Source organism: Crotalus tigris, unplaced genomic scaffold (assembly GCF_016545835.1).
Source record: "Crotalus tigris isolate CLP2741 ecotype Arizona unplaced genomic scaffold, ASM1654583v1 scf7180000018103.2265978, whole genome shotgun sequence".
NCBI classification, from domain to species: domain Eukaryota; kingdom Metazoa; phylum Chordata; class Lepidosauria; order Squamata; family Viperidae; genus Crotalus; species Crotalus tigris.
The window spans coordinates 1,575,724-1,592,640 of record NW_024096824.1 but is presented as its reverse complement, the minus strand read 5'-3'; the positions used below and the strand labels follow the sequence as shown (position 1 = coordinate 1,592,640).

The 16,917-nt window shown below is 38.0% G+C and overlaps 1 protein-coding gene across 3 annotated transcripts in view; it reads right to left on the bottom strand.

Moving 5' to 3' along the window:
- EGFLAM (EGF like, fibronectin type III and laminin G domains) overlaps positions 1-16,917 on the bottom strand; it is a 116,249-nt gene that overhangs the window by 58,237 nt on the left and 41,095 nt on the right. For 2 of the 3 annotated variants that reach the window (XM_039347927.1, XM_039347929.1), the window contains exons 3-4: positions 13,268-13,351; positions 8,671-8,697 (exon numbers count right to left, since the gene is read on the bottom strand). In XM_039347927.1, the coding sequence (XP_039203861.1) occupies positions 8,671-8,697; positions 13,268-13,351 (111 nt within the window). The remainder of the gene's footprint in view (positions 1-8,670; positions 8,698-13,267; positions 13,352-16,917) is intronic. The other variant, XM_039347928.1, reaches the window with a different exon arrangement.

The following is a 16,917-nucleotide window of genomic DNA, read 5'->3' as shown; positions in this document are numbered from 1 at the left end:
AACTTACAGGCAATGCTCATTTAATGACCATAGTTGGGACTAGCAACTCCATCACTAAATGATATGACCATTAAGCAAGAGATCACATGACTGTGATGGACTTATGATTTCATTTCCACCATGGTTATTAAGCAAATCATTCACAGGCATTAAGCAAGATATCACATGGCTGCAACTTGCTGTTTTACTTTTGACTTCTCCATTGACTCTATTTGGCAGAAGCTGGCTGTGAAGTGCCCAAATCTATTTATTTATTTATTTATTTATTCATGAGACTTATATACCGCTTTAAGTGCAAGCACTCTCTAAGCGGTGTACACCAGTAAGCAATGTATATATATATTTACATTGCCCCCAACAATCTGGGTCCTCATTTTACCTACCTCGGAAGGATGGAAGGCTGAGTCAACCTTGAGCCAGTGAGATTTGAACCGCTGACCTGCTGAACACAGTCAGCTAAGGTGGCCTGCAGTACTGCACTCTAACTGCTGTGCCACCTCAGCTCTCAAATGGCAATCGTGTGACTGCAGGACAATGTGCTGGTTATAAATACCCACTACGTAGTTCGGAAGCCCCCCAAATCTCAGTTATGTGACAATCACTACATTCAAGGACTGGTTGCAAAGTTAGTTTTTCAGCCTAGGGAATCGACAAACAAGAGATAGCATAACCCACAGCTGAACAGTGAGTGGGGCAATCTTCTCAGAATGGATCCTTCCTAGTTTCTCAAGCTGTAACGGAGATGGGGATGGGGGTAGGATTGAAATTTCAGACTTTCAATATTCTATCAATGTATCTCTCTAATAAAGTAGAATTACTGTATCTTATCTGGTCATGTGTCCTGTCTGGTTTACCTGGTAAGGCTGACATCAACCTTGCAAGTTTGGCAATTCTCCTGCCATCTCCTTTACAGCTCAAGAAGTTAGGCAGGATTTCTTCTGAGCCTCTTGCTCTGCCCACTATCCAGCTGCAGACTATGCTGTCCCTTCTCCTGATTTTGAAGTTACCTTCTACTGATACAACTCAAAATTTGTATTTTTTGGAACCATGTTAACTCCTGTAGCTTTTTGCTAGCAAACAACTACCATTCCATGATTTCTTTTTCACAAATACCATGGATTCACTGTCCTATATCTAGGCATTATATTTCTATGTTCTAATTTAAAACTTTACATTTATCTTTATTCAGTTGTTTTCTCAGCCCACTTCTCCCACTATAAGATCATTTTTTTAATTTTATTTCTGCCTTCTAGGTTATTAACTCTCCTATCAAATGTTGTGTCTCTGCCAATCTCATAAAGAAAAATAAACATTCTATCCATGTCCTCCTCCAAGTAATAAATAAAAAAGTTGAAGAATGCAGGGTCAAAGATTGAAAATTGCGGCAAATCATTCTTCTTCTAGTTTAATGAGGACACATCATTTCATTAATCTATCAAGATTATTTTGAATTTTGTTTCTCTTTTCTACAGTACTAAGTAGTCCGTTCTAAAATAATTTGTGTGGACATTTCAGTTAGGACAGCTCCTTCTACAAACCTTTTTTCCCCTCCCTTCCCCTTTACAAATACTTATAATCTTAGTCATAGTACATGGAAAATTATACAACAACTTGAAATAGAATTTCCAGGTGCAAAAAGCTGGTGAGTTATCTGCCAAATCTCACTGTGCTGGTCTTTTTTTCTCCCCATTAACTCCCTTGACAAAATCATATGAATACAGCCCTAACCACTGCTTTTTTATTTATGCTTCCAAGATGAATAATAGGAAAAAATAAAAGACAGTTTTGTTTCTTCACTAAGATCAGGATTTGCACTCCCAAGTTCAAGTTTGCTATTCCACATGCTATTGCTGGAGTACACTCACTTTAAAATAATATGATCTCTCATGAAGGGAAAAACAGAAACCAATAAACATTTTGTCCTGCTAGGCCAGTGATGGTGAACCTTTTAGAGACCGAATGCCCAAACTGTAACTCAAAACCCACTTATGCATTGTCAGGTGCTGGGTGGGTGTGGCCTATTAGCTGGGTGTGGCCCATTGGCTGGGTATGACCCATTGGCTGGACGTGGCTGCAATGGTAAAGGCAGACTGGGTGGGACTAAAAAATTCAATCAACCAATTCCAACTTTGCAAGATTTCTTTTTTCCTGATTGATTGAACCTCTTTTTTTTGCACACGGCGGCGGAGGCCTAAAGCGAAAAGGTTTTATAAAACCCAGCTGAAGGCCTACGACTGGGGCAACGGTGCGCGTGCCCACAGAGAGGGCTCTGAGTGCCACCTCTGGCACCCGTGCCATAGGTTTGCCATCATTATGCTAGGCATTCACCAGAGATAGAGGTATCTGTGAGGCATAAGTGTTGTGCACAGGATTATAAGGGATGAAGAATCAGGGGAAATCTGCCACATTCTCACAAATGGCCTCTACTCCCTTATGCATACATGTTTTTATATGAATTATACCCTTCCAGACTCTTAGATCTTGCAATAAGCTAAACTAAAACTTTATTTTTTTGGCCATACAATCCCACAGAGACAAAACTGGAAAAATGTTTCTTAATGGATTTGAATGCAATAAAATAAAATAAATCTACCAATGTTGCTTTCCCTCTAGGGTCAGAAACCAAACATCTTTGGTAGATGTTATTGAATAACTAATGCAATATTAATATCTTAGTTAGAGTTTAGATTAGTTTTTCTCAGCAATGCTGCATTTTGTATCAAAGGCTCATATGACAGAAATGGTTTAGGGGAAGTCTAATCATTTCTCTTCACAGGTTCTTTGGCTCAAAAATTAAATGTTTACAAGGAAACCGGGAAAGCTATGTATAAAAGACATGACAAACTCTGAAGGTTCAATCAGTCATAAAATATACTTTTTCTTACTGAATAAAGAATCACTGATATGTTTTTCCCCATAATTTTGCTTATGAATTTTTATTTAGACTGTTTTCAGATTTATTTTTTTGTACAGTTTTCTAGGCTGGTCTTAAAAAAATATATTAAACTGCATATATTATTATGATTGGTGGAGGCAGATGTGATTAAGTTGCCTAACATGTAGGAAAGCTTAATATATTTTAGACTGAAACTCCACTTATATTAATAAGAGAGAGTAAATCCAAATGCATAAAACACTGATATGCATAGGATATGCATTGTATTATAAGGGTGCCACTTATTTCTGAATTATCCCTCAGATTTCCTCAACCTAATGTCCCTTCACACTGGAGCTGTAAGTACAGGTAGTCATTAGCTTATGACCACAACTGAGCCCAAAATTTCTGTTGCTAACTGAGACGTTTGTTAATTGAGTTTTGCCCCATTTTATGACTTTTCTTGCCACATTTGTTAAGTGAATCACAGCAGTTGTTAGTGACATGGTGGTTAAGTGAGTCTGGTTTCCCCATTGACCATGCTTGTCAGAAGGCCGTAAAAGGGGATCACATGACCATAGGACACTAATATGAACCAGTCACTTAACAACCATGTCACTAACAACTGCTGTTATTCACAAATGTGGCAAGAAAGGTCATAATATGGAGCAAAACTCAATGAACAAATGAACCAGTTGCAAAGAGTCTGAATTTTGATCACATGATATCTGGGATGCTGTAATAGTCATAAGTGTGAAAAATTGTCATAAGCCATTTTTTTCAGTGTCATTGTAACTTCGAACAGTCACTAAACAAACTGTTATAAGTCAAGGATTACATGTACCAGAAATCCCAGTCATCCTGACTAGCACCAACACATTTGATGGGTACCACCTTGGGAAAGGCCACTTTAAGCTAATATTATGGCCAAAATCAATCCAAAGTTTAGAACAGTTTTATTGGTTTTAATAAACATCTTATGGGTATTTTCATAAAAACCCACTCACAGATAAAATCTTAAAATCAATAACGAAACATTTCTAAAATGCTCAGTTTACTTCAGAACTAGGTTTGCAGGCATCCCAACATTATTACAATTTTAAAAAAATAATTTAAATTTTAAAATTTAATTTTAATTCAATTTGAAAATATGTTATCTCCAGGTGCAGATAAGAGGTTTCCTTAATTTATCAAGAAAGTAATAAGTTTTTAAGACTTGAATTTAACATCATTCACCAATAAAGTATATATCTCATAATCCCTATGACATGGATATTTCCGGATAAAGCAGAAAACTTTAGAGAAAATTTTTTTAAAAAATTATCTTCCACTTGTAAATTTCCTAATTTCTTCTCTTCTTCTGACAATTTGATTTCATTGCAGGGAGGGAGAGCCAAAACAGCTGGACAATTGCAGCACCAGGAATTCTGTATCAGGAATCACTATATACTATACTAGCTCCCCACCCTGTTTTAGAAAACAGCCATGTTCAGTTTGACCCATTGGCCCTGATTAGGATTAACAGACAGAAGTCAGACATAGTTTCTTTGCCCCATCACTACATATGCAGTTCCTGTATGGATGAGTCTCTTCATTATAATTCGTTCATAGTTCTCTTCATTGGAAGAGGAGAGCTATGAGAGTCCAAAAAAAAAAAAAAAAAACTGATGGAGATGGTATCACCTTTTCACACTTGTTGTTGTTAATTGCGAAGTCGTGTCCGACCCATCGCGACCCCATGGACAACATTCCTCCAGGTCTTCCTGTCCTCTACCATCTTCTGGAGTCCATTTAAATTCACACCTACTGCTTCAGTGACTCCATCCAGCCATCTCATTCTCTGTCGTCCCCTTCTTCTATTGCCCTCAATCTTTCCCAGCATTAGGCCCTTCTCCAGTGAGTCCTTCCTTCTCATTAGGTGGCCAAAGTATTTGAGTTTCAACTTCAGGATCTGGCCTTCTAAAGAGCAGTCGGGGTTGATCTCTTCTAGGACTGACCGGTTTGAACGCCTTGCAGTCCAAGGGACTCGCAGGAGTCTTCTCCAGCACCATAGTTCAAAGGCCTCAATTCTTTTGCGCTCAGCCTTTCTTATGGTCCAACTTTCACAGCCATACATTGCAACTGGGAAAACCATGGCCTGGACTATACGCACTTTTGTTGGCAGGGTGATGTCTCTGCTTTTTAGAATGCTGTCTAGATTTGCCATAGCTTTCCTCCCCAGGAGCAAGCGTCTTTTAATTTCTTGGCTGCAGTCCCCATCTGAGGTGATCTTGGAGCCCAGAAAAATAAAATCTGTCACTACCTCCATTTCTTCCCCATCTATTTGCCAGGAATTGAGAGGGCCGGATGCCATGATTTTGGTTTTCTTAATGTTGAGTTTCAAGCCAACTTTTGCACTCTCCTTCTTCACCCGCATCAAGAGGCTCTTTAGTTCCTCTTCACTTTCTGCCATTAGAGAGCATATCTTAGGTTGTTGATATTTCTCCCGGCAATCTTAATTCCAACTTTTGATTCATCTAGCCCTGCCTTTCTCATGATGTGCTCTGCATATAAGTTAAATAGGCAGGGCGACAGTATACAGCCTTGCCGGACTCCTTTTCCAATTTTGAACCAATTAGTGGTTCCGTGTTCGGTTCTCACTGTTGCTTCTTGACCCGCATATAGGTTTCTCAAGAGACAAATGAGATGGTCTGGTACTCCCATCTCTTTAAGAACTTGCCACAATTTGTTGTGATCCACACAATCAAAGGCTTTTGCATAGTCAATGAAGCAGAAGTAGATGTTTTTCTGGAACTCCCTAGCTTTCTCCATGATCCAGCGTATGTTGGCAATTTGATCTCTAGTTCCTCTGCCTCTTCGAAATCCTGCCTGTACTTCTGGTAGTTCTCGATCCACATACTGCTGGAGTCTAGCTTGTAGGATTTTAAGCATAACTTTACTAGCATGTGAAATGAGTGCAATGGTGCGATAGTTTGAACATTCTTTGGCATTGCCTTTCTTTGGAATTGGAATGTAAACTGACCTTTTCCAATCCTGTGGCCACTGTTGAGTTTTCCAAATTTGCTGGCAAATTGAGTGTAGCACTTTTACTGCATCGTCTTTTAAGATTTTGAATAGCTCAGCTGGAATACTGTCACCTCCACTAGCTTTGTTGTTGCTCAGATTTTCTAAGGCCCATTTCACTTCACATTCTAGGATGTCTGGTTCGAGGTCAATGACCATCTCATTGTGGTTATCTGGGATGTTAAGCTCATTCTTGTATAGTTCTTCTGTGTAGTTTTGCCATCTCTTCTTAATCTCTTCTGCCTCTGTTAGGTCTCTGCCATTTTGGTCCTTTATCATGCCCATCTTTGCATGAAACGTTCCCTTCATATCTCCAATTTTCTTGAAGAGATCTCTGGTCCTCCCTGTTCTGTTGTTTTCTTCTATTTCTTTGCACTGTTCATTTAAGAAGGCATTCTTATCTCTTCTAGCTACTCTCTGGAATTCTGCATTCAATTGGGTGTATCTTTCTCTTTCTCCTTTGCCTTTGCTTCCCTTCTTTCCTCAGCTATTTGCAAAGCTTCCTCAGACAGCCATTTTGCTTTCTTGCATTTCTTTTTCTTTGGGATGGTTTTAGTTGCTACCTCTTGTACAATGTTGCGAACTTCCATCCATAGTTCTTCAGGCACTCTGTCTATCAGATCAGTTCCTTAAATCTATTTGTCACCTCTACTGTATATTCATCAGGAATATGATTTAGTTCATACCTGAGTGGCCTAGTGCTTTTCCCTACTTTTTTCAATTTAAGCCTAAATTTTGCAACGAGAAGCTCATGATCTGAGCCACAGTCAGCTCCTGGTCTTGTTTTTACTGACTGTATAGAGCTTCTCCATCTTTGGCTGCAGAGTACATAGTCAATCTGATTTCTATGTTGACCGTCTGGTGATGTCCATGTGTAGAGCCGTCTCTTGGGTTGTTGGAAAAGAGTGTTTGTTATGACCATCGTATTCTCTTGACAAAATTCTATTAGCCTGTGCCCTGCTTCATTTTGTTCTCCAAGGCCAAACTTGCCTGTTATTCCGGTTATCTTTTGGCTTCCTACCTTAGCATTCCAATCCCCCATGATGATAAGGACATCATTTTTTGGTGTTAATTCTATAAGGTGCTGTAGGGCTTCATAGAACCGGTCAATTTCATCCTCTTCAGCACCAGTGGTTGGGGCATAGATTTGGACTATTGTGATATTGAATGGTTTGCCTTGGATTCGAATTGAGATCATTCTGTCATTTTGGGGATTGTATCCCAGTATTGCTTTTCCTATTCTTTTATTGACTATGAAGGCTACTCCATTTCTTCTGAGGGATTCTTGCCCACAGTAGTATACCTGATGGTCATCTGAGTTAAATTCACCCATTCCTGTCCATTTTAGTTCGCTGATTCCTAAGATGTCGATGTTCAGTCTTGTCATCTCTTTTTTGACTACGTCTAGCTTGCCTTGATTCATGGATCTTACATTCCAGGTTCCTATGGAGAAAAAATCTTTACAGCATCGGACTTTCCTTTCACCACCAGATATATCCACAGCTGAGCGTCCTTTCGGCTTTGGCCCAGTCGCTTCATTCTTTCTGGCGCTACTAGTACTAGCCCTCTGCTCTTCCCCAGTAGCATATTGGACACCTTCCGACCTGAGGGGCTCATCTTCCAGCGTCATATCTTTTTCCTTTTAGTACTGTCCATGGGGTTTTCATGGCAAAGATACTGGAGTGGTTTGCCATTTCCTTCTCCAGTGGATCACATTTTGTCAGAACTCTCTGCTATGACCTGTCCGTCTTGGGTGGCCCTGCACGGCATAGCTTATAGCTTCATTGAGTTACGCAAGCCCCTTCGCCACGATTTTATTGAAAGAGATCAATTTATGTAAGCTTCATTTACTTAGTGCATCTGATGAAGCTACAGCTACATTTTAAAAATGTTGTTAGTCAGGAAATATGCTACTCCTTCTTGCTGATGCAAGAAACGGCTGAAAATTGTTGTTTTGCTGCTAAATTCTGGTGTGTCAGCTTGGGGATATATTCTGTAAATGATCTCTTCCAACTGACAATTTCTTTTGCAGTTTTGGGTAAATATCTTTTCTAACCTTCAAACCATAAGGGCATGAACAAAAAATATAAAATGTTTAGAGATACCAGATATTGAATCTGAAGCCTTCAATGCATACATGTAACACTTTCTTCCTGATCTGTTAAAAAATGTATATGGAATCAGGCATTGTATGATTTGATAACCTGTTTTGTAAAAATAAAAATCTGGGAATATCACAACTCTATTTAAATGAACTGGACTGTGACTGGATGTGTCACAACTGAAGCTAAATATAGCAATAAAAGAAGATTGAAAATCTCTGCAATGAACAACAAATTCAGTACAATTTGATCATCAATTATTGACTTTATCACTAATATTTTTATACCGATTATCCATGCCCATTCAAATTTCACTTTAAATGAAATACTGAACATGAATGTTTAAGTTGTGTTTCTCTACATCTCTCAATCAGTATACCATAGAAACCTTTATTTTGTTGTGATTTTGTCTCAAATTAAGTTACTTTTCATCTCTGCATCATCATCTAGTTTTGTGACTAAAACCAAGTATATCCATTCCTTGTTACCCATCCAAAGTTTGGTATTTGGCAACCAAATCCTCACAAAAAAGAATTCACATTTAAATAAAGAAACAAACTTTGTTTACATTTAAATAAACATTGTTTACATTTATACAAACAAAACACATACATGAACTGTAGTACTTACAAAAATTGCTTGCCTGTCCATCTGACCCTAGCAGAAAAAAAAAGATTCTTGAGAAACAGGTTGATGAAAAACATGCTGATTTAATAATAAAGTGTAAGAGCTACTTTGTTTATTCAAACTATAAGCCATCTTAGTGCCAACATTCCCTTTATGATGCACTCAAATGAATGAAACCAAAATACATTAGGCAGATGACTTAAACATCCACTAGATTTTACACTAGGATGTACACCATTAATTTTCATTAGAAAGGTCATAAATATATCCTTTCAAAAGAAAACACAAAGCCCACTTATGCCATTTAAAGCCCTATAAAATCCACGCAGAACAATTATGTGACGATCAAATGGAAGAAACAATTATGAGGCAATTTCGTGATAAGATTCAAACCCTTCTGTTTATTTAATCATAATTGATTAGTTTATTAGCAGGCACTCAACATGATGTCTCTGTCAAGATTTAAGGAGATGAAACAAAATAAAGTTTTCTTCAAGCCAAGCTTGATTCCAGGTGACTTCACGAATACATCCATTAGTTTGCAATAGTGGTGAATATCTGTAGCTCTGATGTAGGATGAGGGTGATGGGTCGTTCTCCGAGTTTGTGGGTTGGTTTCTGAACATTTCCTTACTAGGCTAAGTAACATCTTCAACAGAATTTAGGGGATGACAGTGTGTTTTTCTATTTATAAGGGCTTTGGGTGTGGGTGATGAGTCAGGTATGAGTCATCAGTGAGTCTTATGATAGGTCTTGTCATTGGGAGGTCACAAGACCCATCACAACACCTTCACTCAACACACCCACACCTGAAGCCCTTATAAACAGAAGAACACTGATGCTGACATCCCCTAAACTCCACTGAAGATGTTACCTAGCCTGGTAATGAAAATGTTTGGAAACCAACCCACAAGCTCGGAGAATGAACCTTTACACACACACTCTGGATCTATTAGTTTTCTTGCAACAATGAAAGATGCTTTTTCATGTCTCACCTACAGGTCTGGTGGATCTCCCATCCAAATATTAAGATGTTTCTTAGATTCACCAAGGTCAACTATAGACAAACAGCACTAAAAACCTCATAACAATCCTAGTTGTCCTATTTAAAATTGTTTCCCATAAAAAATGGAGTAGCAGCCACTTGGTCATTAAGATCAAAGGGGATAAGGCCTATATCCCACCTGCATGTCAATCTCCTAGAGACTACTGTATTTCTACAGATATAAGTGGAACGTATAATCATTGATAATACTTCATCCAATACTTTGGAGCAGCAACCAAACATTGAATAGAGGGTGCCATTCTTCTATAAAAGCAGCTTATACCATAACAAATTTTACATTTAATTCTATCCTATTAAAGTTTCATATGCAGATTTTTACATAGTAAATCTCTTTGATGCACCTATACAGCTGCTAACTAGGAAGGAATCATTAACATATCACTGCTGGTGCAGTGGTTAGAATGCAGTACTGCAGGCTACTTCTGATAGCAGTTTGGCAGGGCTCAAAGTTGACTCAGTCTTCCATCCTTCCCAGTTCAGTAAAATGAGGACCCAGATTATAATTTCAAAAACAGGTCATAAACAACTCTGAGAAAGTCTGTTGTAACTTCAAATGGTTGTTAAATGACTGATCCTTAAGTGATGATTACCTATAACTCCTTTTTCTGTTTTCACAATGCATGTGGTATTATCCTTTCCTTCCTTCCTTCCTTCCTTTCTTTCTTTCTTTCTTTCTTTCTTTCTTTCTTTCTTTCTTTCTTTCTTTCCTTTCTTTCTTTCTTTCTTTCTTTTTTTCTTTTTTTTTTTCAAACCTAAATCTGAGCAGGAGGGCATTGAAGATGAGAGTGAATCAAATACCTCCTCCTTCTGGTTTGAGGAGAACAGAACAGAGCACCCACACAAAGTAGAAAAACAGATCAAAAGAGAGCCCAAAGAGGGAAACTAAAAATTGTGGCTAATCCAAACCTAACTGCAAATTCACTTGCAGCCTTTTTCTGAGATTTAAAAACCAACCAACCCAAACTATTCCGTTGGAAAAGGAAACTCAGAGCCTGCTTTTTAGCACACAGGGCTGTTCTCTTGTATAAAAATTGCATGTTTGCACTTTAATTAAGATCTTGCACATGGAAGGCCTCTGATGATGGGTTCCACATGTCACAGCTCATTCTGAATGAAAGATGTCACTGTTAGACGTTTCTCCTCCTGTATCCAAACTTCTCCTTAATTGAAACATCATGCTCAGAGTCAGTATGAAAACAGGCACATGTGGTTTTTAGGCAGACAGCAATATTTTCTGAATTTCCATTTCTCAAATCCCAAAGGGAAGAAACATTTTCTGCCATGATTTCAAAAGTTTGCTGTTTGTTGTGTCAGGTTGGCTTCAGCTGGATGATACCTAGGATTGCAACAGGTGCAGCTTTTCCCAATATAGAAAGAAAAACCATGATAGGAAATATTCTACCCGCTGAACTTCTCCCTAGGCACTATTACAGGTACACTGCCAAGAGAAAAAAATAGCAACTCCAACCTAGCATCTGCTGACAATGAGACAGATAAGATTTAGAGACATACAGAGATTAAATATATTGCTACATTTTCATTCTAAAGTGATTTAGATAAACTATCCAAGTTTAACTCCTATTTCTACTTGATACTACAACTTCCATTGGTATTTCAACGTCAAATCAACTGTGATGACTCTGTGATTACTTGCAGGCTGACTCTGTTCACTGCCCAGAGTTCGATCCTGACTGGCTCAAGTTTGACTCAGCCTTCCATCCTTTCGGGGTCAGTAAAATGAGAACCCAAATTGTTGGGGGCAATATGCAGACTCTGTGAACCACTTAGAATTGGCTGTAAAGCACTGTGAAGGAGTATATAAGTCTAAGTGCTATTGTTACTGTTATTAATGTCAAAGCAATAATATCCAATATCCAATGTTTCATTAGTCGGAACCTTGACAATTAACTCAATTCCTCGTAATTTCATGAGCAGGCCCTTAAAGTTTTCTTGGCAACAATATGTAGGACAAGACTATCAAATCTGGGCTGTAAAAGCTTGGGCAAAACTAGATAACAAGCTATATCTGAGTCACTTTGTTATCATCCTGTGGTCACCTAGAGTTGTAGTCTAGCTCTGGTAGCCTTTTGGGGGGGAGCAGATGTTTGAGTTTGCATTGACTCTGCAACTGTCTGGACTGCAGTTTTCTCACAAGATTTTCAGAAATGTTTGCCTTTGCCTTCTTTCTACATCTGAGAAAGGTCCAAGATCACCTAGCTGGCTTCATGCCTAAAATAGGACTAGAACTCACTGTCTCCTTGTTTCTAGCCTGTGCCTTAACCATTAATCAAACCAGTTATTTCAAGTAGCCATAGCACTAGAGAAATACGTAATAGCAATAGCACTTAGACTTATATACTGCTTCACAGTGCTTTACAGCCTTTTCTAAGCAGTTTACAGAGTCAGCATATTGCCCCCAACAATCTGAGTCCTCATTGTCATCTTTTGGAATTTTCTTGCAATCTCCAAGTCATAATCAGATGGTGTCCTTGCTTAACTTTGTGAAATCAATCATAGAGCTAGATTCTCTAAAAGGTTTAGGACCGGGCTATATGAAGGACACTTTCCTCTATATAAGCTTTCCAAGAATTGTGTCACTCTATGTCAGGCTTCCTAAACATATGCCTCCAGATATAAGTCTCATTATTGCCAAAGCTGATATGAAATCTGGGAGTTACAGTCTTAATGGCAGGATAGCAGTTTAAGAAAGAATGGAATAGATTCTGGTACACTTTGGATGAAAATCTTATATGCTTCAAGGTGACTATGCTGACATGGCACATTGCACCATATTTGTTTGCTTTCAATAGCTTAGTGTGGTATATAAATATAGTCTGTGCAATTTGTACATCATTCAAAATCTCAGGCAAACCTATCAGAGTTAATTCAGTAAATTATGTGGTTCACAATGGGTAAGCATATTGTGTAATATTTGATAGATAGGACAGAAAATCATATTAGCTTTTAATGAGAAGTTCTTATAAGAATTATGACATATCTGACTGGACTACAAATCAGGGCTGCAAAATTCCAGTTTTTGATCAATAAGTGGAAAAAAGATGCCTGAGGTTGTGCTTTGATCATTTGATTTTTTGCAGCCCTGATCCGGTGGTCCTAATATATAAGCTGATCCTTATTTTTTTATCTCTGCATGTGCTGGATCATGTCAAATGAGAGGTCATTTGTTGATAACATTGTTGGTCTTCTTAATTATATACAAGAGGCTTCAACACTTCACATGCATAATTGAGAGCTGGGAGGGTGGGGCTTGGAAATGGCCTTCTCAATAGTAGCCTGCTCAGGATGGACCCCACTCTATTAATGTTTAGGAAAGTAGAGTATTTCCACCAGGTTTTTGCTGAGGAGAACTGCAATGAGATGGAAAATCACAGGGCAGTACATTGAAATTCTGTGCCTTTTTAATCAATTTATATCTTTATTTACATGGTTATGGTTGCTACCTAAAATCTAGAGAATAGACAATATATGAATGTTTTCATAATAAACATAAAAATAATGCCAGACTGATACTCACCATACCGAACATATCCAAACTGAGAGGTACATCATGAGACTGTTGTCTAATGGGTTCATCAGCCTTGACTTCAGTGTAGAACACCTTGAGCAGAAGTTAAAGCAATAAAAATGCAAATAATTCAATACAATAAATGTATAAATATATTATATTTGTTAATAGTACTAATACCTCACCCCCCAAAAAACCCACATCCTGCTATGTTGCCTCACCTGTGGTCAGGTGATATGGTGAGTGTATGTATGTATCAACCCCATTTTGATAGCACATAATTAGTTACCAAACTTCAAATTACTGAAATATTTTCAAGAAGTCAATAGGTTTTATGAAGTTAAAGTCAATATTAAATTTATCACATCATTTAGAATGGCAACCAAAGCCCACAATGATACATTCTGTGTTTGACTCCATCAAAATGGCTGATTGGTAAAGATACAAAATGAATAAAAATAATTAAAATATAACATAACAAGTTTAGACATCTTTTACTAAGTTGTGAATAATTATCCTTCAAACGCAACAAGTATGGTAAGTTTCTACCCTCAAATAAGCAAATAGTTGTTTCTTTCATTGATATGTACACAGAAGGTTCTATTAACTATACAGTTAGCTGCTTTCAAATCATGTCTGACTCCAAGTGACTGCATGGAAAAATAGTCCTCCTCTCATCCTGTCTCCAATAACCTCTTGTGACCACCCAAGGATAGCCCTATATCACTTTGTTTACTATTCACCAACTTATTGTGCTTTTATTTCCCACCCAAATGGCATGCAGAGTCATTTTTTTCTAGTCCATCATCTGCTCATGCCACATGCCCAAAGTATGCAAGTTTATATTTGTTGATCTTTGTTCAAGGAAAGAATCAGTTTTTATTTGTTCCAAGATCAACTGAAAGGATTTTTTAAAACTTTCTAGTTTTATTTTAATAATTAGCTAAATCTTTTTTTACTTTTGGCTAATAAAGGGATATCATCTGCATATCTCAAAGGATTAGCATTTCAGCCTCTAAATTTGAGTCCAGCTGTAATTTTGTCTACTCCTACCATTCTTATAATATATTCACTATATAAATTAAACATACAAGGACTGTATGTATTCTTATCTCACTCCCTTTCTTATTCTGAACCACTTCATTATTTCCAAATTCATTTCTTACAGCAGCTCATTGTAAAGTCCCTCTGAAGAATAATCTGATGCTCTGGCATGCCAATTACCTTTAATGTATTCCACCCTCTGGCATGATCTACAATCAAAGGCCCAGTTGTGGTTAATAAAGAAAAAGGTATATCTCCTTCTTATATTTTCTTGCTCTCTCCATTATTCTTTATGTGACAGGTATCAGATCCTGTGTTCTTCTGCCTTTTGTGAATCCTACTAGTTAATTTACCATTTGTTTTTCCACGCATCAGACTTTTTTTTCTTTTTTAACAACCTTAAAAACGTTACTTGAAAGAAGAATTTTTTCACACCTCCCTTCTTCAGTTTCAGATATTCGCAGATATAATTGAGAAGAGCTCTAGACCATACAGCCTTGTTCTATATTTGTTAATCAAGAGCTGTTGGCACTTTATCTGCCATTTTAAATAATCCACACCTGGTTCTTCTCTATCAGTGAGATAAATAGATAAATTTCTCTATGAAATTCTGGGAATATTTTTTTCTGCTTTGGATTTATACTATCCAATATATTGTCTCAATGTCCTCGTATACTCTTTCCATGTAAGTTAAGCAAATTCCTTTCATAGATGTTTTTAGATCCTTCAAGTCAATTTTTGATGACACAGGTAGTCTTTTTAATATTATAATTCTAACTGATATATTTGATACCAATAATTCGTGGCCTATTCTGATTCTATGTGGTTTACAACAATCCACAAAAACATGTCTAAAAATAAAAGTACCCTTTCTCTCACCAATAGACCAAATCTCCTCCCAGTCAACCCCATCCTGGCTGAGCCAGTGCTTGGGGAAAGAGCCAGGTTTTCACATCCCTCCTGTCAGGTGCAAAAGATCAGGTCCACATGTGAAGTTCCAATTAAACTGATTTATTGCTAATCATGCCTATGCACAGCAATATTCACAACTGATGGTTAGCAACTGCTAGGAGTTAGCAACAGAATTCAAGGTGACTTGGATTTGCTTTGCTTCTGGTTACGTAGAAATTCTAGGCTTATCTCTCTTTTATCTCCACCTCCAGGTTCTGCCACTCCTTCCCTTACATCTGTAGAGAGCTAGGGATATCACTGATCTCAGGTGGAAGCTATTGCAAGGTGCTGGGGCAGCTACTTAGAAGGCATGCCTCTGAGATCTCATCACGTGGCAACTTCATTTCTATCTAGACAGGTATCCCCAGGGAAAGGTAACCTGTGTAGCCTGTGACATACAGGGCTTTTAAAGGTACCTTGAATTGCACCCTGAAAGCAACTGGAGGCCAATGCAGCTCATGCAGCAGTGGTGTTACTCAGGTGAACCATGAGGCATCCAAAACTACACATGCCACTGCATTCTGAATCAGTTTCAGCTTTCAGGTGCCTACATGTCTTCTTGCTATTACATTTAGCACCTTTTGCAATTTACTATAAAATACCTTGTCATACTTGTAGTGGTTGCAGCCCTAGATTAACCATTCAGCAAAGTATTATTAAGGCACTAGGGGAAGGGGGGGGAATTGGAATTTTCCCTCCCAGCTATCACACCCTTAACTCTTTCATTGTCACATTGGTCTTTAGTTGTTGGTTTTTTTTTTGTTTTTTTTTTGCAATTGTCCTCATCTGTGTTTGACTTTAATCTGCATTGTTTTTTAAAAAACTTTATTTTTGTCAAGGTGAATGACTAAAGTTAAAAGTTTGGTTTGAAGATGCCATCAGATATCACATTTCTTTTGGTCCCATGAGAATTTTACTGTCACTGAGGGGGCACCGTTGTTGGGTTGTGCTTAGGGCACCAGTTGGTCTTATCTAGTCTGAGCAGTTACATACTTGTCTGAAGCTGATATCCACTGAAAGCCACCTATTACAGTATATATCATCTTCTCATTTATCCAATAGAGCAATCTCCCAAAATTTGCACAAATTCATGTTCATTGCATCAATGACACTGTCTAACCAACTTATCCTCTGCTGTCCCCTTCTCCTTTTGCCTTCAGTCTTTCCCAACATCAGCTTCTTTTCCAGTGAGTCCTCTCTTCTTATTAGGTGGCCAAAATATTTGAGTTTCAGCTTCAGTATCTCTTTCCAAAGGATGGTCAGAATTAATTTCCTTTAGCGTGCCTGGCTGAGGAATTCTGGGAGTTGAAGTCCACAAGTCATAAAAGGGCCAAGTTTGAAGACCCCTGCTCCAAGTCTTCTCCAACAGCAATATCTTTTCTGAAGGTATTTTACACTAAATTGTATACCATTTTTTCTGAGACCTGCTAAAGCTAAAACAAATGAAAAATAAAGCTTTCTTCAGGTCAACTTCAACACCTGAAGCTTCCATGGACCTGCGTATTGTTGTCTTGGCAACAGTACAGAAATGGGTTGTTACTGCTTTCTTTACGGATATTTTTTCAACTTCCTGTCATCCTTATGGCCTTGGGATTCTTTAATGATCTCCATCCAAGTATTAACAAGGCCTGCATCCACTTAATTTCAAAGTCCAGGCAAGGCTA